Here is a 25035-nt window from a genome sequence, read left to right on the forward strand (position 1 = left end):
AAGAGCATAGCTCTTTCTACCTTTGATAAAAGTGTTTGTTCGCACCAGTTAGATGGTCATGTAGAATTACAGGTTACTGTAGAAAAAGTACAAATTATACAATTGTTAACTGAAAAAGCGCCTGCCGGGAATTTGCCGATGCACTCAGCTGACAGTTTATCTCAAGTGACTTGCAGCGTTTGGCTCATTTATACAGCGGGATATTTTAATTGTGCCAATTCTGAGTAAGGACTTTGATCGAGGGTACCGCATTAGTAGCTCAGAGCGGGGTTTGAAACGGAAACCTTCGGCATGTAAGTCGTTATCCGTCATACACGCCAGTGACCCCGTACGTAGAATGTCAAGTTGATGTTACGATCACTGAGATGTTTGGAGTGCAAAATAAAACCACAGACCACACTGGCCATCTCAGACAGGTCCTTTCTGTTTTTATTGCTCGTGTGAAGAGGTGTCACAGAGCCTCTCAACTTTGAAGAAGTGTTAAGGATGTTGGATGACAGGTCCTTCTCCACATACAGTAAGCAGAACCTTTTCGAGGAACCCCAAATGAGTTCCTCCATGGTGAAGGAAAGCGGAAACTCACAGGTGACATCGCGTCTCCAGTGGGGCCCGCTACTCATATATTACCATCATGCAGATGCAGGGCGCGTCGTCCGATGGCACGCTGGCAATTTCATGAGTTTGGGCCATAACCCTAACAACGGAATCGATCTCCTCCCAAAACTGTGATGTTTCTTTAGATATCGAGTATTTCAAAGGCGTATCTCACGCAGCGGTTTTTACGACTCAAAAAAGCCAAACCAAACCAACACGAGACTGTTTCTTATATTCACGGGGATAGTGAAGTGAAACAAAGTGAAATGACCAGACTGTGCTTCTTCCCCCCAGTGAGAGAGGTGTGGAGCGAAGGGACTGACTGGGTGCCCGTGGACATGAGCAGCAGTTCAACAGAGAAAATGGAGAGTAAAAAGAGAAAAAAACATGGCTCGGCTCCACCATGACTTTAGAGCACATGAAGAAAGAAGACGGAAAACACGTGGCGAGCGAAACGACTCGGGCTTAATGTCTGAACGCGTGCGATCTCCTCTCGGCAAAGATGCAACCGGCCATCGAACCGCGTCTTCTTTAACCCATACGCGCAGGTAACGGCCTCTTCCTTCTCCGTATCCTTCCCTTGATGTTCTTCCCTTTTCTCCTTCTCCCGGTCACCCTTTACCTTCCTCTCTTCCTCCTCTTTTCCTTCTCTAATGGACGCATTCAGAGTACCAGCCCGACTCCAGCATCCTCACCTCCTCGGGGTTGTCTTTTATTTTTTTTTTTTTTTGTTCCACACTGAGCACTGGAGGATGCTCCGCATCCTCGCGAAGGACTCCCTAGGCTGGACCAATTGCTTTGCGGCTCCGCGGCAACGGACGGGCGAGAGGGGAAGGCGCGCGCCAATCGCGTGCGGAGGGCACGAGGAGCCGTCGCACCGACGCGTACGCGCCCGCGTGCATGTGCGGACGGCGCGCGCGGAGAGGTGCAGCGCCACTGTGATTCGGTGGTGTGTGGTGTGGTGTGAGTGGTGTGTGTGCGTGCGCGTGTATATATATATAAATATATATATATATATTTACGGGAGGAGAGGAGCGGTCCCCTTTAAAGACAGAACGCCGCCGCCTCGTGCCTCGGCGATGCCGCGCGCTGCCTTTCGGAGTCAGTGAAGAGAGAGGCACAGAGCGGCTCTTCTCCGCATCTCCCCTTCTTTTGCTTCTTCTACTTCCTCGTTTGCGGAGAGGGACTCGTTTCTATGCGTTTATTTCATTTAGTAATTATTACATTTAGCTATTTATTATTTATTTGATTTGTCTTGTTTTCGCGAGGAGGGATTCTTCCGTGACACGAGCTGAGACAACGTGACACTGTGACACATACAGTCTGAGACGCTGCTTCTCGGCGCTTCTCCCGCACGGCTCCGCACACAGGGGACGTCAGCGTTTCTCTGCACGGACGGTAAGACGCGGGCACTTTGGTCCCTCTCTCTCAGTCAGTGTTGTGATGTTCTCGGTTCCTCTTCTCCATCCCGCAACTAGAATCATTGTTATTACTGTTGCGTGAATGTGTGTGTTCCCCCCCCCTCCCCCCTTGTCAGCGTGTGAGGATATTTTACAGTGCACCACTCTATATCCATATTTATTTATGCCCTGGGGGTGTGCAGGGGGTGGTGGTGCTCAAGAAACCTCGCAGTCCGTCCGCCCGACGTGTAAGAGCTGCGCGTGTGTGCTTGTGTGTGCGCGCGCGCCCATGGACCTCTCGCGGCTGTAATAAAGGAACGCAAGAAGGCACGTTTCCTATCCACCTTACTCACTGATCGCGGCAATGTGGCCGGACGGTGTCGGACCTGCGGCAGGAGCAGGTGCCGAGCGAGGATGTATGTGTGTGTATGTGTGTGTGTGTGTGAGAGAGAGAGAGAGAGAGAGAGAGGGGGACTGTTTAATTAGGGTTCACATGCCCGTGTCCTTGCGCCACTCTGCAAAGGACTGCAGTTCTCCATCTTCGTGTGCGCTCGGGATCCTAAATATATTAAACGTGTCACACGCACATTAATAAAACGGGAAGTGTGACACGCGTAATATATTAAAGTGGAAAGACGGGAGGAGGGACCAGGTCAAGAGAGAAAAGAACCGAAAGGCACCCAATGATAGACCGCAACCCCCCCATTCATGCCGTATATGTAACATATCAGATACATGTGTATGTTTATAGCTGTATTATACTATAGGTATTTTTTTTCCCTCTTTTTTTTTCCCCTCAAACGGTAGTACATCATGTCGTAGCCGCAGTGGCTCCGGGTTTGAAAGACGTCCTCCCGCTGTACCTCGTGCCTCGTTTCCGTCACTTTGGCGCTCCCTTCGTACCTCTTTTATCATCGCCCAAAGACAAAGCTTAGGTAATCGATAATGCAGAGTCAGTCAATCAATTAGCCAGCCAGGAACCTGTGCGAGAACAACAAAGGAGAAACTTGCGCGTTTTGCCTGTGCTTTTAACGCGCACATTTCATCTATGTATTATTGTTGTTGATATATATAGTTCACGAAGCGTTCCTCTCCTCCTCCTCCTCCTCTGTTCCGATGAACCACCACGGCACCGGTGGGGTGTCACCTGTCCGTACCTTTCGTTTACCGCCGCTTCGCATCCACAGCACAGGCTCTTAACATGATATTGTCCTTCATTTTTACTTCTTCGTAAAGTCGGTCGTGTCTGACGTTAAAAACACTGCTAATTAGCAAACCGCCGCAACCACTCTGGCCACCTGCGCGCGGAGCGCTGCACGACGAGCGCACCTGCGGGCGCGAGCCAATGAGGCGCGGTTACTTTTATCGCGTCCTTCGCCTCAGCGCGCTCGAGGACGAGGGGTAGACGCCGGCACGTCGTTTCGAGCTGCGCTCCCGGTGCCTGCGCGAGCCTCAAGAATCGACGCCGGATACGCGCGCGATCGAGGCAAGTGTCCGTGAGTGACGCTTGCTTGCTTGTTCCCAACCTGAGCTCGCCTGGCTGCTGCTACCAACAACGTGTCGTTCGTTTCCACGTGGTCATTTCGCTGGGCGCAGGCAGCGAGAATTCCTTGGTGCGGCGTGTGTGCGGGCGCGACGGCGCGCGTTTTTGGGTAGAGTAAGAAATGACCGAGAACGCGCTTGCCTCTCACTCCTGGTCGGTGTCTTTTCATCGGGCGCTCTGCGTTAAAACCCTGAGTCCGAGGAGCGGGGTTACACATAGTTGAGTGCCCCCCTTCCTTCGCTTCGTCCGTGTTATATCGGTACGCACGTCTGCCTTCATGCCCCCGCGGCGTGGAGTTGGTCAACAGAAAAGAGGTGTGAACAGTTGGTGATCCTTAAAGTTCATACGCGGGGGTGACTTTTTTTTTGTGGTTATTAAAGCTTGTACGGCACGGATTCTTTACCGCGATTAGGCCACGGTGCCTTTTTAAGAGTCTGATGATGGGGAAACGAGGAGTCTTGCTATAAAAATCTGCGTAAATGAATTTGGGTGTGATGCGGTTTATTTCCGTGACGCTTGCTTCATTTTACATGTAAATTGCGTAATTGATTGATTGGCAGTAATGAAACATTTTTTAAAAGTAAAATGCAAATATTATTTAGACTAGCTTGCGTAAAAACTGGCACTTTTAAGAAGGTGTGAAAGGTCAAGGGTGTTTCTGTGAGTGTATTTAATCATTTCTTGGTTACATGTGACAGTTTGTCAGTGACCAAGACCTTGGCTTGTTAAGGTTGTGGTTTGAGGAATGTTTAGCAGCTCAGCGTGTCCTCAAGATCAGCTGGATGTTACTTCTCTACGGGAGTCTCATCAGACCTCAGTCACGGTGCACGTGATGCACACGATGGGTTTTAACATGCAGAACTGCGAGAGGAGAATGCACAATCTCAACAGTTCACCCGCAAACTGTTAAAAGGGTCTGAAACCCGGTGATGCTTGCACTTGAGCGTCTTGCAATTCCATCACTGGAGCGTAAGGGAAACCTCATGTTCCCCGACGTGAAGCTCTTGTTAAATTGTCTGGAAACCTGAACGGCGGCAGCAACACCCGAACGCATACCATGTTTGGATTGTTTTGAGCGGTTCTGTACAGGTAGGCTGCATGCGAGCAGGTACCTGCTGTTTTATTGTTCATTTCTCACATAAATCAATGTCCAAGAATAACTCCAGTAATAATGTGGGGACATCTGGACCTGTTTGGATTCCCGCAATGCTTTGGACTAGAGCAGGACACGCACCGCAGTATCAGCCGCCACCATCGTCCCGTAAACTTGTATCTATAAAGGCGCGTGCTTGTGACATTGTCATCGTAGTGAGATTTTTAAACGTCTTTGACATATTGGCAGCGCGTAGGAGTCGCTGCAGCAACGGATGCCGGCATCGGAGTCCCGGTCCTGTCGCCGTAGGATGGCTATCCGCCTTGACTGCTGAGATCAAGGGGATCCCGATGCACAGCGGGTTTAATAGTCTATTTGGGCTTGCTTTGCTGATATGCTTTTCAAATTCCTAACTGCCTAGCGAGCGTTTCAGCAGGAGGGATGGAGGAAGTGATCCAAGAAGGATGACGTGGCGGAAGGCGGACTCTTTACGACGGGTCAGCCAATGCCTGCTTCAGTGTTGCGGATGGAGTGAAAAGTATCTTTCCTCTAAATCTCCCAGTGTGGGTTGACCCCTGCTTTGTGGCCCACAGACTCATGGCAGTACAGATCTCGGTCCCGTATTATTAGTAACTGGCGTCGCACTTAACGTGCTCTCTGTATTGAAGTTCCTTGATAAGTCATTGTGGGTTTCTTCTGAATCTTGGGCCTTTCGCAGCTCTGCCGTGACACACCCCTCCAAACACTCTCTGCATACATCGTAAAACAGATGTTCGTGGCTCTGCTTTTTGACATCTTGCACATGTCATAACACCCAAAAGCATGGAACGAGAGGCACTGTACCGTTTGTTTTCCCGTATCCTGCGGACCCCTTGGTGCACGAAGAACGTGTGGTTTCAAACCTGAGGGATATTTCAGTCCCCTGCAGGCTTAAGAGGTCGTACTGTGATTCGGTCAGCATTTCTGTGACGGTTTCTTCCTTCGGCTGAACTCGCAAACTCGGCGTGCTTCGACACGTGGGTGTCTCAATGCACAACTGAAATGGCGACGGGGTCGGCGGCTCTGGCACCGAAGGAGGCGACGAGCTGTTGGAGCAGTGTCAATATGCTCGAGCAGAGAAGTGTCACTTGGCAGGGTGTAGCGCTGCCATCTGGGTGAAGATGTCCCCCGGGGACGGCCCATACGGCAGGCAGGGACCGCAACCACCAGCGGTCGGGTGCATTGAAGGCGATTGTTGCGCCATCCTTTTATACACAACAAGGACAAGTGACGGGCGGAGATGGGTCGTAACGGCGTGCGCGTTCACTTCAGCCCTGGGAGTCTGATCTTGTGGTCCGTTTGACGGAATCTGTTCTGCTCCTTCTCTGGGCTCTTCCACGCAAACGGAGCGGTTATCCAGCAACTGGAGCAGAAGGGTCTAGAACGTGTTCGCGTAGGAAACTATCATGGATAGCGGGTGCGGTCGCTGTCGAGGTCGGAATGGTCCTCGGCCACCGTGACGAGATGACCGGTGTCTGCAAAAGGAGGAAAAGGGGAGCAGGGCCTTGCTCATTCTGGCTGCGATATGAGAAACTGTTTCCGGTATCTGTCAAATCTGCACCCATTACTGCTCCTTTCCCTTGTTTAAGATTTGTCGTCACATTGCACGTTTTCCTCAAATCTGAGCTACGCTAGTGCGGTTTCTCGGCCTCGCGTGAGGCCCATGCTACAGCGCGCGCCTGCCTGCGCAGGGTTGGGGGGGGTTGTCCTCGTTGTGGCGATTCGTTGGACCTTTGCAAAAGCACCGCGTGCAGAGCCACTGAATCACCTTGCAATCCGGCGGCGTATCCACACGCACATCAGGCGCTTGACGTGCATTCAAGTAATGCCGGCTCTAATGGACTTGCGTGCGTTAAATGGAAAAGCCTCTACCTTCTGTCATTTCTGCTTGGTCTTTTTGTTTTGCTGTAAATATGGTGCCGGCTGCTCGCGGCTGTAGCATCGGCTCTGATTGATAAATCGCTTGTTTTAGTACGGGATGAAGTCGGTCTGCCCTTACGCAAGCTCGCTGGAGAATGCAGCTGTTGTTGCAGCTTCGGCTGCATAGGTAAGAACTGCGACTGGTGGCTGAGTGCTGCGGGGTCACAGCTCTCCCTATTATCATTAATTTGCTTGCGTAAGAAGTCGTGAATTAGTCGCACGGCATTCTGGTTTTACGGCAATGCGCCTCCAAGGGTTATGCTGTACCTGCGATCCTCGCTTAAAGTGCATCCAATTCCAATCAGAAAAGCGTCTCGATTCCGTCTAGTGCAGCCTTGTTGGTTGCCTGTACTCGGTCCGTTTGTGGTCTGCAGTGCGGGGTTCGTGTGTGCAAGTGCGTCAACGGAGGGACGGCAACTGCAACTTGGTTAAGTGGCTGGTTCCCTCTGTATGTTTTAATCGGAATATTGATTTTGAGCTCCGTTAAGCCCGAGTTGTGAAGAACAATACGGTGTTGGTGCGTAGCGCAGTTTCGGAGAGCACGTCAGAAACCCATTGTCCATTTTAAACACGGTTGCCTTACTGGCTCTCATGGTTCAGCGGCACAACTTCGCCCGCTACTTTTACCGAGGCAGCTCCGCTGGCACCAGCAGAGCGTGCCGGATCTTGACCGATGGGATTTCTACACGACAATGTCAATTCTGTGCCGTGAGCCATAGCAGGTTCGCAAGTGGATCAATTTAACAATAGTGCTGCGGTCTGTTCCGCTAGGGATGTGTCCTTCCGCGTTTGAGGCCCATCTGCTGTAATATGACTCATGACCGTCGCTCCTACCTCAGCGTGTTGAACGGTGAACTAAAGCGGTGTCACTCGTGTTTGAGTGGGGTCCGCGGTTCTGTGCGGCCGTTCCGATTTATCCTCCGGTGTAGCAATAAATGGCGGCACCCAGCATGGGGCGGTATGGAGTTCACGGCGATCAATGTATTGCGGTTTGCATGTTTCCGGATGCATTAACGAACATGGGCTGCCATCCAGAAAACATTTACATGTATTCATTTAGTAGATGCTTTTCTCCAAAGCGACTTATCTGGGAGAAAATACAATTAGTGCATTATGTTAGAGACACAGTTGTAGATGTGATTCTTAAGTAAACCTAGTTTTTCTTTCCACTATATGAACCGATGTTCATTGCACGAGCAGGTGCACAAAACTCAGGACAGACTAATCCTGATCACCTTCCTACAATTTTTTTCTTTAAGAACAGGTACACAAACATTTACATACAAAACAGGAGTAGCGGCTCTGCGAAGGTTTATCTGGGTATGATGATAAAGTTACGCTGCATGAACATTTACACCATACGCGAGCTTGAGAGATTATGGGCGGAATGAGCTCGGAAAAAGTGAGTTTTCAGATTCTTCTTGAATGTAGACAGTTTCAGCAGTTCTGAGTGGTGGGGGTCATTCTAAACCTGACATCTTTTTCATTTTAGAGTGCACATCAGGAATTTGTTCTGCTTCAATCTGTTATTGAGAGTAGGTCAAGAGCTACATTGACGTGTTTAGGGCAGCAAATGTAGCGGTTGATAAATCGGTGGACACCGAGAGGGGGAGGGTTCAGCACAGCGGGAGTTTGTGCCGTTGTACCTTTGACAGTTTACAACAGGTGCCACAAATGTTAAAATCGCATTAACGGGAAGGGCGGAAGTGCTGTTTTCGAATAAAGCGTGAAACGGAAGTGTACAACGCAACGTTCACGTTGCCGAGCAAGGCTAGCGCTCCTGATTCATGAGCGGCATATTCCTTTAATGAATTCAGAAGGAAGTGTATGCCGATAAACAATTTTCTCCACTTGCTGTCAGTCTGTGGTTGGGAGCCGTCCGGAGGCTTGGAACAGTAGGGTAACCGTTAAAAGTTTAACTTAATTTGACGGTACGTAGAAATCTACGCCCGTCTCCTTCGGAGGGGAATTTATACTAATTTTGAGCCCCCAAAGTGCAAAATCGCAGTTGGGATTCAATCGACACCTCGAAGTCTAATTAATTAAAATTTCATTTGGAGGGAGAAGCGTCGGGAAAAGGAAAGCCGAGCATGTAGAAACGCAGTCAAAGTGGACGCGTGCGATTCTGAGTGATGGATCAATTATAACTCGCGAGGAGCAGAAATGCTGCAGAATTGGGTTTCCGGCATTTGCCGTTGTGCACGTTGAGCTTGAAAGTAAAATGCAAAATTAATGTGCTCTTTAATTTAATGGACCGTAACACCAGTGTCACGCAGTCATCGAGGAACTCTGACTGTGTGTGCTTGATGGACGTGAGGGTGGGTGCTGCTGTGTTGGGGTGTTTAATTGTAATGGTTGCCTTTTTCTTGGAGGAAAGAAAGGCGAGAATCGGATATGCTTTCTGTGACCTCTTACCTGAGCCGGCAACGTAGTGCCGCAAAGTACTGTTGATGCCACACGAGGGTGAGAACCTGCCCACCGTGACTGAGCACCTCGTTACTCCCCGGAGTAGTTACTCGCTCCTGTTTGCAGCGAGCGCTCTTTTCCAGCTGCCGGAACCGCTTTCAGTCCTTGGGGGAAATTGCGCTCGGTCGGGTGAAACGGTGCAGGCAGGCCTGTTCCGTAGCAGAAAAAGCTGAGGATGCGTAACTGGGTCGTGTGTGTGTGTCTGCGCGCACGCAAGAGTGAGAGACGGACAGACAGTGGCAGGACTGCTGCTGTTGCTGCAGGTCTGGGGTGTTGGTGTGGCTTGAAGTAGCAGGAACGTGTGAAACATTTGCTCGGGGGGGGGGCTGCTGGGCTCCCATTCAGCTGTGTGTATTTATCCAGTGTTATGGGTGTCTGGGGAAGCGGTGCCGATCCGTGAGGAAGTTCTGAATTCGAAGTGCGAAGGGCCATACGGAAGTGGCAGCGGGTTGGTCGAGATGGGTTTTGTTAGAAGGACCTTGAGCCATGACACCAAGCTGTGTGTCATTGTAACGCATCTCACCTGAGCAGATGACGGATAAACGCCTTGACCGTCGGTTGCTTTCCGTACGTTATCGCACTCGCCAGGCTCGCAGAGGTGTCGTGATGTTTGTGGCATCCTTTGAAGCAGACAGTCAGGGCACTGCAGAACCATCTGTAACTTCAATTTTTCAGGAGGCTTTGACGCAAAACACTTTTGAGGTGTAACCGTTGTTCTCTTGGCAGCCACAGCCGGTGAAGTGCTCGTACGTCTCGAGTCCAAAGTTCAGGCGCATCTTATTTATTCGCAGGTTTTGTCCAGAATACCTTCTGGGGTGAGACTTGACCTTGTGACCAGATCTCATGTCAGAGGACTCGGATGTTGCTTTGCGGTCGTGAATTTTTCTAGCGCCCGAAAACAAACCTCGCTTTCTCAGTGTGAGAGAGGTATGTGTAGGATGTGCGTCCTAGCTTACTGACAACAGGCATCACAATGAGACAAATAGACACTCGCATACAGTGCAGCCTCCTGGTTTCCACACGGCTGACGGTCATTCGCGTTCTACTTGCCTTCCTTAGCTTGTTGACCCAGCAGCCTTCTAGTTTACTGAAGATTTCCATTGTGGTTATTCCAAGTCTGACCCCCCCGCTGCCCCAGGGCCCTGTACCTGCTGGGCTTGCTCGGGTATGTCACCAGACTGGCTATTCAGTCCGAACGTGACATGTGTAGAGGGGGCCTCTAACTGCATGGCTGATCTAGAAAGTCAGACGTTGGAGACCTTGCCTTGAACAGATCCTTCAAAAAGATCTGGACCCTTCTATTTGTATTTCTTTTGGTGCAAGAGTAAATTGGCAACCTTATCAATTTTGTGGAGACAAATGGGAGCAGCGTGATGGAGGAGGATGTTTGGCCTGAGGCCGATAAGGCTTTTCTTCATCTGCTCACATTGGTTTGGATTTTTTTAAGGTACAGTTGTCACATGAAATTGGCCCATTCTTGGGCTCTTTTTCCCCTTTAAAGAATCTGAACAGTCACGTTCTCAGGTCAGGGTGCCGGAATGGATGTTGGAATCTGAGATTCAGGTTAGCTTTGAGCTCTGAACACATACGTGCTATTTTGAAACATTCACAAAATGGTTTCCGGTGGTTTCGTTTGCCACTTGCGCACGAGAACTGTCGAGAGTGGTGCAAAAGGCGTTCCGTAGCCCGCTCTTCTTCGCTGTTTATCGGAGCCCCCGTCATGCCGTGACTTTCGAGATTATTCTGAAAAACGGCTTCGGTAATCTCCTCAGCGCTTCGTAAATCGTCGCACGTTTTGAAGAGCCGCACCGGCCGACGCCTGTAATTGATAAGCGGCGGGACTGGCCGGCATGGGCTCGGTTCGATGTCTCGCATGTTAATTGCGCACACGCTGCACTTATGACTTCTGGAAATGTCCGCGGTAACGGTCCTGCAGCGCGTAGCTGCGACTTGCTGGGTAAATTTTCAGCCCTTTCAGTTGGGCCCACAAAACATGAGTAAGTTCTTGCTCGCGACCGGCTGCTTAATGCAGCATTTGAAAGGAAGTTGAAGACAAAAAAGCGGTTGCAGATCAACGTTTTAATTGATTTCCTCGTTCCCGGGTACAGCGGCAATAGCCAGCAACAGGTTTTGAACCGGCTACTTTCAGGTTACAAGTATTGACCTTTCCTTGGGTTTCTTTAGATCTTACGATGTGTAGTTTTATTCCTGCGGTGTTAATTGAAACGGTCCTCTTTCTGTAGTTTTCATAAACTCCCAAGTTTTTCATAAACCTGCGAAAGGTATGGCTAAATTGTCACATCTGCTGTTTGTAAAGAAGTGGTTCTTTGCTTTTTAAAAAAAAAAAAAAAAAAAGGGGGGGGGTGGTAACAGGCTATTTGTGATGAAATGTAACAATGGAAAGAGTGAATGCAATGTAATTGCAGTAGAACTGAAAGGGATAAACAATGAGGCGCAGTCCTCATGCCGGTCGGCTGTCCTCTGCCTTTGCATCGTCCGTTACCGCCGGAATGCAATGCTGGGAACCTGGAAACCGTCACGAATCTAACGAAATGGTCTTCGCGAGCTCATAATAGCGATGTTTTGCGCTCGGAAGCTCGTGCGAAACCGGCAGCCTTTCAGCAGTGGCGGTTGCGGTAGTAATGGTTTGCGAAAGTAATGGTCCGGGCCCATACGTATGGGCTCTGCGCCCCCAGCTGACGGAGAAGGCTGGACACGGTTTTGAGAGTGTGCAGATGCGGAGCTTAAACCGTAACTTCTTCGGTACTCGTCAGGATCAGCGACCCTTGTCTCCGGCGAGAACTTTGCGTCAATGCAGAGGCGCTTTCCTAATGTGTCCATCAAAAGCATATGTTGCGCTGACGGAATGGAACGGTATCCGGACGGGGTGGCGCGGCAATCAGAAAGATGCAGATTTGAGTCTTGCTGCGGTATCCTTGATCGATGAAGTTGCCCCAAATCGGTGAAGTAAAAATTACGCAGCCATGTAAACGAAGCTAAGTCGCATTGCAGAAAAGCGCCAGATGAATAACCGTTAACTAGTAATGTGCACGAAGAACCTTGACCATGAGTCTTTCCTGCTACACGTGGGAGGGTGGAGCAGATTACTGTAAAGGTTTCAAAATTAAACTCTTCCTTTGTGATGTATGGTAGCAATGGCTGATGCAGGAAATGTTTGATTTCACCTCTCTGCGTGCTGGGGGTGCTCGCGTGCGTCATGTCGCGTAAGAAGGAAACGGACGTGCTTCGGACAGCACGACTGCTCCCTTAAACGGTCTAAGCTCTCCGATCGTCTTTCCGCCTGGTCCCGGCCTTTATCCCGTTCGGTGCTCTCGTGCGCGTTTGAGTGCGGGGAGTGGGTTTTTAATGGAGTGAGAAGGCCATTGTTGCCGAACCGCATTCAGTTGGGCTGCGAGATGTCTGACCGACCTGCCCGGTCGGCCCTCCAACCACAGGTTGGAAGTAATTTCTGAACTCCGCTTGCTCTGGCGCACGCGGCAAGCGTCCATCTCGTCTTCGCAAAGTAGAGCCATGTGCCGCCCCCCTGCCACCATCTCCCACATTTGTCTTCATAGTGAAACACCTTAACCCTTTTCCTGCAGACCCCCCCAGTGTGTGTGTAACCCAGCGCACAGCAGTTGACAGTAAATCTGATGCAATGCTCACCCCTGACTGTTGCTTTTCTCCCTGCCAATCTAACGCTCAGAACTCTCTTGTGTCCATATTGCAGACGGCAACTCCACACTATCATGGCAGTCAGACTGTGCGATGTGGCTTCTCTGCTTAGAAGTGGTTCGTGGGCAGCAGAGCCGTGGACTGGGGTCTGTGGGTTTTTTTATTATTCATAGGCTAACACTCCAGCGCTCAGACCATACCAAACGCGCGAGCCGCGGCCCGGCTCTCGAACTCCAATCGGCTCCGCCAATCTGCGGACCGCAGATCCGCGGTGGCCGGTTGCGGTACGAGAGTCCAAAGGGACGTCGAGACGTTGTCGCGTGTTGGTATGGTCTAAAATTACTTAGCTTCTTGGTTTTTAATGTGCACTTTATGAATGTAGTCCAACTCCTGATAATACTTATGCTGTGCGATGGAGTACTGCATAAGAATGAGCACATAAAGGGATTTTGTTGCCTTCTGAGCTGGCTCCCTGAAACTGCACTGTGTCTGTTAAGAAGGATGTCTCTTCACACGCAGCTCTTCAGCGACGTCAAGACGAGCGCTCCAGCTTGAGATAAAAAGAAGCTGCGGCGGTTAAAACTGACTCGAAGCGAGCAGCCGAAAGGGGAGTTGTCGCATAAGGACCGGAGCGCTCCCCGCAACCCCACCCGGCCACGCAGTTAGCCACGCTTAGCGGCGGGCTCGTGGTGCGAGGCTACTTTTAATCACATGATCGGCAGGCGTGGCCACTCGAGTTCGACAGCTGCTAGCGTCTTAAATCGGCGCGTCGGACGGCAAGGTGGGGTTGCCGAGCAGATGCGGGCCGGGAGTAGCGTTGCGTGATTTAGCAATCGGGGAAGAGGCAGTGCTCGAGACTCCGACTGAATGGCGATGCCGCTTGTTTAATCTCCGCTCGAGCTTCTTGCGGACGGTCAACAATCGGCCTCCTAACTCGGCAAAGTAGCGGGACCCGGCATACCGCGCAGCGAGCGACGCGGGCATTCGACGACGCGTTACCGTTGCGCGGTTTACGTTTGTCCGGGTCCGGAGTATAACGGTCAAGGGTCCTCGGTTGCGTTTTTGCAAAGGCATCGGCTTGCCGAGCGGCACACCGCGCTAAGGAGCAGCGACGGGATGCCACGTTCTCCTTCCTGGGCAAACGTTTTGGTTCGGTACAGGCAGCGGACCGAAGCGTCTCGCGTCCGCTTGCTTCCCTATTCGATTAGCCACTCTGCCAAATCCAAATTAAAGTCAACCTTTTCTTCCGGCGAATGCAGCCGCAGTGCGGTTGGGACTTTGACACGACGTGCCCCGGACTGGAGCGCGCGGGGACCTCGCTGCGCTGTTGAAGAGCATCCTTTTTTAACGTGACGGCGACGATGTGATGGTGGCGTGGAATCGCTGACTCGCCCTTTCCTGTCTCCCAGCAGGTCATAGCTGCCATGGAAACACAGCTATCGAACGGACCCGCGTGTAACAGCACGACCAACGGTCCCGCTGCAATGTCCAACAACTGCTCCTCGCCCGTGGAGTCGGGAAGCATAGAGGACAGTAAAACGAACCTGATAGTGAACTACCTGCCCCAGAACATGACCCAGGAGGAGCTCAAGAGCTTGTTCGGGAGCATCGGTGAAATCGAGTCCTGTAAGCTGGTGCGAGACAAAATCACAGGTAGAGTATATTTGTGTTCCGCGGAGCTTTCGGTCCCAACCGATCGCGACATTCTCTTGATGTAGTTTCTCCCATCGGCCATTTGTGCTCCGCCGCAGACGCATCCGTTCGTTCGCAAAAGCGTTTCCGGAATTTTTCTCTTCCACTCCCGTGCCTCGATGCCTTTGATTGCCAGTGTGAGGAATTGTAAGTCTTTGCTTTCTAGCCCTAATTAAAGCAGGCTTCTTAGACTTTAAGATTAGTTACTGAGGCGAGAGGAGGCTTTTGCGGCACAAAATACTCTAATTATATGCCATTTAAGTGAGGGCCATTATGAAAGCTACCCAGCAGCGAGCGAGATTTTGCTTACTCCGTGAAGGGCTCATTTAATTGTTAAATATCAGAGCTTTCATTTTCCTTGTTTTTCTCATCCTCCCCCACCCTAATGCCTCCAAAAAGTGGTGGTTGCAACCCCTCGCTGCCCTCGATACGTCCAAAAGGGCCGCTGCCTTCGAAAGCGGTCTTTCTCCACCTTGTGGTTACGGCAGGCCTTGTTAATGAAAAATTTTTGCTCCGCTGCTTCGGTCTCTGTGACGAAGTTCTTGCGATCCGATAGTGGCGGTGCAGAGCGGATTAACTGCCGAAGACCAAGATGCGGGGAGCGGCGGAAGGCTGCTGAAAATGGTCAGGGGTTCGGAGTGCTCTGTCCGCCCTCCGGGCGTTCACGGCCCTTCTGCCAAACGATCCTTCGATGGATGTTCCGATAGCCTGTAGTCGTTGGGACGGTCCTGTATCTTGTTAGAGCTTCCTTTGTGTGTGTGTTTGAGTGTGAGAGAGAGACCTCCCCTGAACGCTGTTGACGTTTTTGCTCTTCCACGCCAACCTGGGAGCCAATTATGGCACAGGCAGGTGTTTGCAGACCAGAGCTCGCTCTGTGCTGCACTAATTGCTGCTTCGCTGGCGGTTTCTAAAAATGGCTGAGTGCAGAGGGCGCCGCTCTCTCTGCTGCCCTCCCGTGGGCTTGTCTTCGAATACAGGGCGAGAAGCAGTTGCAGAGGGTTAGATTACAGCCGTTTCCTTAAGAGCCGCTTTCCGGTGTTTTCATTGTCCACCGTACACTCTTATGGCTTGGCCCTCCCTCCCCTCTGTCTTTCTGGATTTACACGGGTTTGAACTGGAGCGGAGTGCAGAAAGGTGGTCCCGTGCTTAACGCTCGGTCCATTTTGTCTCAAATTTCATATTTCCAGTCTTGTTCACGCTTGTCCTGGAGATACTCCGCTCATCCTTGTCCCATCCCCTTCTGGCTTCGAACCTTTCGATGCTAGGAATGAGAGGCGCGTCTTTCGGTCCTGCCAATAGGTGCAGTATTGGTATCGCGAGGTGAGATGCCACCCGCCGAGCCCCCGAGGCAGCACTCAGTTTCCCGTCCCCACTGGTTTCTTCATCCGATGCAGTGAGTTCCATCAAAAGTGCCGCCCTTTGTGAGCCCCTCGAGCAGCTTCCACCGCAGTCAAGCACCGAGAGGAGGCTCGCGTACTTCACTGTGTTCCGGAAGGGTGGCGAATGAGTCCAAGAGCCGTGGGCGAGGCACTTGAGGGGATAAATTGTTCACGGAGGTGCAACTAACGCTTAACGTGTGCCGTCTCGTGCAGGACAGAGTCTAGGCTACGGATTTGTCAACTACGTGGATCCAAAAGATGCAGAGAAAGCCATCAATACACTCAATGGCCTGAGGTTGCAGACCAAGACCATAAAGGTGAGTGTGTGCTTGCCTGCGAGAGACAGAGGTGTCCATTGCATGCTTAAAGGTGTCATTGGGGGGGAGACTATATAATAGAGAACCCTCTGTGGCATTGTACCCAGATTTCGTGAGCTGAATTGTCGCTCATGCCGAAGTGTCATCACTTTGGTCCAGCACCTGGCATAGCACTTAGAGCTGCTGCCTTGCGATCAAAGGGTCTGGATTTAAGTCTTCGCTTCTTCTGTAGCATTCCTTGATAGAGGTACTTGACCTGAATCAATACTGTTGAAAGTACTCTGAAGTTTAAGTGAACCAAAGTAGCTTAGTGTGCAACCGTAAAGGCAAAAGTCACTTTGGAGAAAAATGTTAGAAGCCAGTTGATATAACGATAAGTGCCTGGTTGTGGTTTTTTTTTTTTTTTTTGGGGGGGTGTCAGTATCTGGTCAGATAGGGGAAAAATGTGCTCTAAAGTTGACGTTAGCGGTGAAGCTCGTCACATCGAAGTTTATGACCGTGTTTACGGCATGGGAGAAGTCCTGCTGCTCCAAACGGCTTGGCAAAACAGGACTGCCACTGGCTTCCAATTCTCCTCTGCAAGGCCTGCAGGGGAAATTACCTCCTCGTGTTTAACTTTTGAAAAACTGTTTTCCTCGAAAGCATCCATTTCTTAAAAACAAATAAACGTTGCTGGGGTTCTTGAAACGTAGCGTCAAGACCTGGAATGGAAGGGAGTGAAAAATCTACACGCAAGCGGATAATGTGGTGCGGCTTGAAGGAGGAGCGGAAGAGCCACACATGGAGCGTTGGCTCGGGGGGCGTATCTTCCAGGAACGGCAACATGGAGGCTTGGTTAAAGCAGGTGGTTTTAAGGATGCGGCAGTTTCGATACATAAACGCAGGCGCTCCAAGGTGCCTGCGTAAAGTACGGTAAATTGAGTTTAGAACCCATCGGGAAAAAGAGGTCCGCCGAACGCCTTGCCATTAAAGGATGTATGTTTTAATCCCTCTGTCGCTGTAGTACGGGAGAGCCAAGTGATACGGAGAGACCGTAGACGGGCTGCGGCCGAATTGAGCCAGCAGGGACTCGGCGGTCTATCTGGAATTTCTACCCTCCATGAGATGGATTTGGTCAGATGGGGAGCCTCGTTCGGGGTCCTCCTACATTAAAAATTACCTGACTGCCTGTCAATTCGAAATGGCATGCTTTGTCCCCAAACTGTACGTTAGGACACGACGCAGGTGTATTGTTTCCCATAACCTAAATGGGTCATCCCGGCTTGGCTTTTATGCCAAGATGGGTTTCTTCCGTGACCGGGAACATTAACGTTTATTCAGTTAGCGGATGCTTTTCTCCAAAGCGACTTCGGACAAAGACCAACGGTATGAAGCAGAGGTGAGCTGTGATGCTCGATAAAATGCGCTACTTATCAGTGTACCTGGTAACACAATTTCGGTCTCTGTCTCACACATGCACGCCAGGTGATTTTGGTCACCAATCGGGAGCATCCGGTGGAAACCTGCAGGGATCAAAACTGTGTCCTCTGGCCCCGCGCTGCTATTGTTTATTTTGTCTGTCTGGCGGCGGTCTTGCCGCTCTTGCAGGTTTCCTACGCCCGGCCCAGTTCGGCTTCGATCAGGGACGCCAACCTGTATGTGAGCGGGCTGCCGAAAACAATGACTCAGAAGGAGCTGGAGCAGCTCTTCTCGCAGTACGGCCGCATCATCACTTCACGCATCCTGGTGGACCAGGTCACCGGTGAGTCTCTCCGTCCGTCCCCATGAAAGGAGAGGACAGCGGAGGCTGCGCGCGTCGAATACGGCCACTCTTTTCCGCTGCGGGCGTTTGGGCATCGGCCGATCGGTGTCGTGGTCCGCCTCGCCAGGTGTCTCCAGAGGAGTCGGGTTCATCCGGTTCGACAGGAGAGTGGAGGCCGAGGAGGCCATCAAGGGCCTGAACGGTCAGAAACCCCCCGGCGCCACGGAGCCCATCACGGTGAAATTCGCCAACAATCCGAGCCAGAAGACGAGTCAGGCGCTACTCTCGCAGCTGTACCAGTCGCCTAGCCGGCGGTACCCCGGGCCCTTGGCGCAGCAGGCCCAGCGCTTCAGGTATGATCGGTGGTGGTGGCTTCCGACTGCGACTTTGCAGCGTTACGCTGAATAGTGTTGAAATGTCGAAAACCAAAAAAGTAATGTCTGAATGTCTTTTTAGGTTGGACAATCTCCTCAACATGGCCTATGGGGTGAAGAGGTAAGGATGATACTCTTCCACAGCGAAAATTGTCCTGTCGCAAATCCACCTTTGCCGTAACACTGGTTAAAAACAAAAATAGATTAGAATGTTTGCGAGAGGAAAAAACGAGCGAGGTAGCATAATGGAAGCTCCTGCAGCACAAGGTTTGACAAAGTTACTTAACCTGACCCGGAAATGGTAAAAATTGCCGCATCACAGGTACAAATAGCTGAAATGAGCGTAAAGGTGATGTGAGACTGTCTGCAAGGAAGCGGTGTTGCGTCAGAACTGTCGGCCTCAACGTTTGCTTTTGGGCAATTGCCAAAGGGAGTCTGGTGTGTTGTCGCCGAGGGTCACCGCGTCATCTTTGAATGTGCCACTCAAGAATGCGGAATTAGTTTTATCGCTTTAGATCGCCTCTTTGCTAGCAACGTATGAATGACTTTTGAGAAGTCCAGTAGTTTGTATATGGGAAAACCTTCTTGTAGTGACTCGCCTTTCCTGGAGCAGGGCGACCTGCACCGTATCGGTTTACGGCAAGCACCGCAATCGAGTGTGGTATGGCAGGAGGGGGATTTGAACTCGGGTTACGTAGAGTGTGGCGGCGGCTACGACCAAAGTCAACTTTCTCCTTCGTTTCACCTAAAGGAGAGTTGCATGTGCAATAGAATGACATTTCATTTCCGTTAGGGCCTCCATGCCACGTAGAACATACGGTGCGGTGTTAATGGAAGAGTGCAAATGCAGGACAGCGAAAGGAAAGTAGTACATAGACCAGGGTCTGGCAACAATATGCACGATAAGACTTGTATAGCCTTTTTGTATTTATATGCATCAGAGACGACAGTCGGCACCAGAGAAACTAGACGGCAGCTATAGCAATTTCAATAACTTTGCCAGTGGATTTGCTTAGTGATATGTGCTTTGTTCAAGCGACTAGCACGGACGGTTTGGGGGGTTCGTGCTGTGAAGGAGCAGATATGGATGCTTTGGCATCTTCCACCAGACGGCGGGATGACAAGCCGCGGGCGGGGTTGGGCGTGATGCTGAGGACTTCGCGGGCACGCCATATACAGTACCCGTCCCGTACGGAGGGGAGAGAGGCGTAGATGAGCCTTCCCGCAGTGTTTGCTATCTGTCATTGGGACTTGCGATCAGATGTTGCTGTTCCCATACGGGGTAACGATGCGGTCGGTTGGAACGCTCTGTACGGTTCCTCTGTAGAATGTAGCGACGGTGGGTGGGGGAGGCTTGCCTTCAGTCACCGCAGGAAGTGGCCGTGTTACTGGGCTCTTTTGACGTGCGTCAACATATGCGAGGACCGGGCAAGCTCCTCAATGACATGCACACCGGAGAACTCTGAGCTGCTCGGTGTTTTCACGGTGGGAGGTGGGGCAGCGTGAGCCTTTCTAAAGCCAGTTATCTCCCTAGGCAGTTGGTTGTCTTCCTCTCTGTATGCCGTTTCATTGTTGTTGCCGAGGCAGGCGGGGCGCCGGCGGTCGGTAGACCGTTGCTGGGGGCATGTCCGCCGATTCGGAACAATCACGGCTTTCCGTTGGGGAACTCAAGCACCCAATTGCATGGGGGAGGTGTCGAGGCCCAGATTGCTTGGCTTTGTCGTTAGGTGATGCGGGAGGATTGTGTTAAATGCCAAGCTGAAATCGTGAGCAAGTGCTTTTTTTTTCCTCCTTCCCCCCTCCTCCTTTCTTTCCCTCCCCCCCTCCAGGTGCGATAGGGCTAGGTGGAGGACTGACGTGTTGTTGTTGGAGCAGTATGTAAACCGAAGGGGATCAGATGTGACAGGGAAGTTGTACTGTGTGCTGTGTGACTAACCTTTTGAAGCACTTTATGACGAGCGCTGGCACAACGGGTCAGTAGCTGTTTGGACAGGATGCATGAGACTGCTTAGGCACCGGGATGACCACGGTGCTATTGAAGCATCCGGGGACAAGCGCTCGTGCCGGAGAGATGTCGGATGTCTGAGAGGACATATGCCAGCACGAGCGCTCACCCCCACTCGATGGTGTGTAATTGGCTGTACCGGTACATTGTCGGGACCCGTTCCTTTTCGGGGGTTGATTCCAGGTAGGGTCTTCCTCACGCCAGTAGCCATGAGTTGTGAAACCTGGTCACCTGGTGGACGCAAGCATTTCTTTGAAAGTGAAAGTATGTTGTCTAGTGCATCTGTTGGGAGGCACCGCTGTTGCAGGTTTGCAGCAGTGGCTTGTAGTCTGCGATGGCCTGAATGTTCCTGTTATCCAGTTGTGTTGTTCTGTGTATTTTGGGCTTTTGCTTTTCCGATGCCGTGGAAAAGGTTGGCTCTCGCTGTCCACAGGGCTGCCTTCTCTCCGTGGTCAGCCGGGGCTTCCAGTTAGCCCTAGAGGCTCGTGTCGGTACGTAACGCATTGGATGCATTTGCTGATGTAGGCATTTGCCATCTGTGCATTTTTGTCCAGGTTAGCATGCTGGCCGTGGGAGGCTGCTTGTCCCAACGTATTCCGGTCCGTGTGCTGAAAGCGGTCCCGCAGAGCAGAGGTAGCTCCCTCGGGCCAGACCCCGATATGTGTGTTTATTGACTTGGTGAGTTGCAGAAGTGGTCTGTATGATGGCATCAGCGCAAGAGATGCGGTGTGAATATCTGGGGGGGGGGGATGGCTTTGCGTGAGGTTTTCCTCTCTACGTAAGCGGAATGTTGTTATGCATTGTCCCCTTAGGTTGCCAAGTTTACATGGTGGTGGAATTTTGGTGGTGCGGTTTTTTTAAATTGGCGCGATTGAAAATCCCGGCAATGGCCGAAAATCCATCAAGGTGCCCCGCTTGCCACTCTATAATGGCGCCATACGGTTCGTTTAGCGCCTCTGACGCATTGGCGCTCGGGGTACGCGGCTGCAATAACCGTGAACTTCATTGGCAGGTGAGGCCGGCACTTTGCGATGACCAGTTGCACCATTGACGAACGGTGTTTGAGGAGTACAGTAGCATTTGTGGAGCAGTTTTTGTGGATGTAAATGTGTAAGCCCCCTACCCGTTTCTTACCAGAGAACAATGCCACTCTGCACACTTGAGGCGGTTAGCCTGTCCAGCTGAATCGCCACATATGGAATGTCAGACCACGTTTCCATGAAGATGAACCACGACAGTCTTCCATTACACTCCGGGTTGTTTGTAGGTGAATGAAATCCATTTTATTCTGTAGCTACTGTATGTTAGCAAGAAGAATGGATGGCAGTGCATGTCTGGCAGGGTTAGGCTTTAGTTTAGCATGGGAACTTCTGCATTTGGCCCGCTTCCACTTTGTTCTACTGCATTCCGTGCCTCTTCTAGTGGGGAGCCATGGGTTGGCATGCGTAGCAAGTTGATGCGGGGAGGCTCTTTGGTTAATGTAGCAATTGGGTAGCACGTGAGCGAGGTACTGATTATCGGCAAAGTCATTCGGTCATAAATGATTTTCAGACATTATTATTACATAATGCAACGATGTTAGGTGCGCAAGAGGCCGCCGCATTTGTGCACGCCAGTCTTGTGACTTTACGTAACTGCCGTGGCAGTGAAGATCTGAGTAACGCAAACGGATGTAGTAAAATTAGCAGCGGAATGTGTACCATGGAGCAAGTGGCGAATGCTTACTCGGAACCTTGTGCCACGTGACTGTTTTTCTACATCAAGGCTCTTGTGTCTTTCAGCAGGTTCTCCCCTGTGACCATTGATGGCGTCACCAGTCTTGCGGGCATCAACTTGCCTGGGCACGCAGGCACCGGCTGGTGTATCTTTGTCTACAACCTGGCGCCAGACGCGGATGAGAGCATTCTGTGGCAGATGTTTGGGCCGTTCGGTGCCGTGACGAACGTCAAGGTGATCCGCGACTTCACCACCAACAAGTGCAAAGGCTTTGGCTTTGTCACCATGACCAACTACGACGAGGCGGCCATGGCCATCGCGAGCCTCAATGGCTACCGCCTCGGGGACAGGGTTCTGCAGGTGTCCTTCAAAACCAACAAAACGCACAAAGCCTGAAGAATCTCATTGCTTCTGGGAAACTGTACGAGAAAGCTGGAAGGGGAAGAAAAAAATGGAACGTTGACGTAAAACTTTGTACGTTAGTAAATCTTTGTAAATTGGCGTTACAAAGGGAAGAAGCTATATTTAGTGTCCAATGAGGTTTTTTCTTAATTTATTGGTAGTATTTGAAATGTCTTAGATTATAATGTTTGGAGAAAACTGGGTTTTTCTACCTGTGAGGGTTGCGTTCTAAAGCAGTCTTTAAAGGAGGACCTTTTAAAGAGTTCCCGGTAAGGTTTTCTGTTCCGTTGCATATGTGCTCCGAAAGTTGGTGTCGCGAGACTCCGTCTATTGTGGTATTATGAGTATTTTTGTCTGGATGTATAATTTTTTTTTTTTCCCTCTATAGATATAATTTAGAAGTTGCAGCTCTTGTAGACTTTATTTTTGAGTTTTTCTTTCCCTCTTTTCCTGTCTTACTATGACTTGTGTTGGCTGCATAATGTTGCTTACCTGTACAATTACTGGAAAATGACTTTTCTTAAAGCAGTACCTTGCCAAAGAGCTAAGAACCTCTTTGATGTGGGTTAAAAAAGCATCTATTTTTATAAAAAGAGAAATTTGGAGAAACTTTTTACTGGACCTGGAACAAATATTTTGACTTGAATACTTTGAGAATTATCTTCATATGACACCTCGTGAGCTTTTGAACTTTGCCAGGAAGTTTGCAGCGGCTGAAATTTTTGGAAGAGATTTATGACGTAAAAAGATGATACATTTTGAGATCTTTGTATTACTATTGTCGGCGGCGTGTTCGTCGCAAGTCGTATAACCACGGGCGGGGTCGTCCCTGTCAGAGGCCGTTTGGAAATGCACTCGGTTCTTCCTAACGATTCCCTTCAGAAGAAGCTCACGGTGTTTTTGTGATGTACTCGCTATATTGTTAAAGACTTGTTTTGTCTTTATAATAGAGAAATAGAAATGGTTTTACCTGCTTTGTATAGAAAAAATGTACCACAAGCCTACCAAAGCAGCAGCTGGAACAGATATGGGGGGGGAAAAAAGAAAGCAAGTCAAAAGAGGTCTTAGAAGGATTTCTCCTGAGCTTAGAAGTATGTAAATAAGGTGTTTGCGTTAAACAATACGCTTTTTCAGGTTCCATGGAGAAGGGGCGTGGGGTTTTTCCACTTTCTTTCGTCACCGATTTCCGCTTGTTTGTATCGCCTGGTTTTTCGGTTTGGTTTCGCGTCGACTCGGTCGGTTCCGCGATTGGCTTTCGTCTAACGGATTTGTCGGTTGTTCGGTCCGTAGGTAGTCCTGCTTCTGCTGTAACAAGTATAGCTTTCTTTTGTTTTTGTTTTACATATAAATATTATGAAATATATAATGCGGTCAGAGAGATGTAAATGATTCAGAACAATTTGCTTACGTTTTGTAACGGACAAGTTATCGCTTACTTTGGGAGGGGGGAACAATGTCATAGGAGTGCGAGGCCGTGGTGCCCTAGGTATCGTTTTTACTTCCGCAGTCCTCCTCCTCCCCTCCCTCCTTCCCCCCCCTTCCGTTTCTTTAGTGCACATGGGCATACACGATGGCCAAAGGTCCTCCGTGCCCGGCTCGTCTCCGTTCATTCATTGAAATCATAGTGTATAACTTGGCTCACCGGAGATGGAACATATCTTTAGTTTTGTATTAAAAAGGTTGGACGTGTTTTCTTTGGTGTTTGGATACTTTGTTTAAAAAAGAAAAATGTTTGGTTCTCCTCTCCCCATGTTCAGTACATCAATAAATAAGTTGAAGGGAAATGAAGGTGGTTGGTTTTTCTCCTTTCTTCCCTCCCCTACAGTCTTTTCAATGTACTGCACACACAGCTGTATCAATTGCAGAAAGTCAATTGCCTAGCTGGCAAACACCCACAATGCCATACATTGATACAGTACAGATGTGTAATTTCCATCGATGCACAACTAAGCACAAGATGGCACAAACACCCTGTGTCTGCCCCCCATATCAGACAGGTTCACCTGTCTTTGTGGTTCATTAGGAGTTGTGATTCTTGGACAAAATGCCATTTCAGATACTAACACAGCTGAACTGTACTCAATCTCCCACAATGCCACTTACATCTATCCCACTCACCAATACTGATAACATTTGTATCATGTTTTGTGCCAAGGTATGGGAGAAACATTTAATAGTTAATGACAGCACATGCATACACAAGCCTTGTCATTGCACTAATCTGTTAGCTCATCACTTTATGCAATGGTACTTAATTGACATATTGCTTCTATAGTTTCCAACAATATAACTATCACCACCCACCATGATTTACCTATACACCATGGAGAAATGCTAAACCAACATGGAAGGGTACTTTGCACACAAATTATGCTGAACCCCAACCCTACCTACATCTGTATGTTACAACGTGGACCACTGCCTTCACATCCCTTTAGCAGGTATCCATCCAGAAAACACAGTTCACTGATTGATTACAATTACCATATCATCCCTCCAATAACATGCTGTATTCATGACAAGAAGGGACCAATTGGCACAGACTTTTTGCTCAAACATATTTGTGCAAACACCTGCTGTCTCTTCCACCCTCTATGACACCCACTCACAATTCCTCATGATTCTCGTTTTGGTTCACATCACATCAGCACAAAACTAAGGTGCTGCACACTTGCATCC

General features: G+C 50.1%; 1 protein-coding gene across 6 annotated transcripts; it reads left to right on the plus strand.

Annotated features, from left to right (window-relative positions):
• Positions 1–457: 457 nt before the first annotated feature.
• Positions 458–24131, plus strand: LOC108938805 (ELAV-like protein 2). Of its 6 annotated transcripts, XM_018759727.2 has the most exons (9): positions 466–1142; positions 1262–1992; positions 12786–12876; positions 14140–14383; positions 16015–16118; positions 17706–17859; positions 17987–18212; positions 18316–18354; positions 22020–24131. In XM_018759727.2, exons 3-9 carry the CDS (start codon positions 12805–12807, stop codon positions 22348–22350), a joined length of 1170 nt encoding a protein of 389 aa, XP_018615243.1. In that variant the 5' UTR covers positions 466–1142; positions 1262–1992; positions 12786–12804; the 3' UTR covers positions 22351–24131. The 6 variants fall into 6 exon arrangements, with proteins under 6 accessions (XP_029107965.1, XP_018615245.1, XP_018615243.1 ...); XM_029252132.1 differs by having other exon boundaries at positions 458–1992; positions 14143–14383; positions 22023–24131; XM_018759729.2 differs by having other exon boundaries at positions 459–1992; positions 22023–24131.
• Positions 24132–25035: the final 904 nt, after the last annotated feature.

Source organism: Scleropages formosus, chromosome 5 (genome assembly GCF_900964775.1).
Source record: "Scleropages formosus chromosome 5, fSclFor1.1, whole genome shotgun sequence".
NCBI lineage: Eukaryota > Metazoa > Chordata > Actinopteri > Osteoglossiformes > Osteoglossidae > Scleropages > Scleropages formosus.

Excerpts from the sequence above, each read along its gene's own strand:
- LOC108938805 (XM_018759727.2), top strand. The coding sequence starts at position 12,805 with ATGGCAGTCAGACTGTGCGATGTGGCTTCTCTGCTTAGAAGTGGTTCG. Across the intron at positions 12,877-14,139 it reads CAGCAGAGCCGTGGACTGGG|CAGGTCATAGCTGCCATGGA; the intron begins GTCTGTGGGTTT and ends CCTGTCTCCCAG. Across the intron at positions 14,384-16,014 it reads GGTGCGAGACAAAATCACAG|GACAGAGTCTAGGCTACGGA; the intron begins GTAGAGTATATT and ends CGTCTCGTGCAG.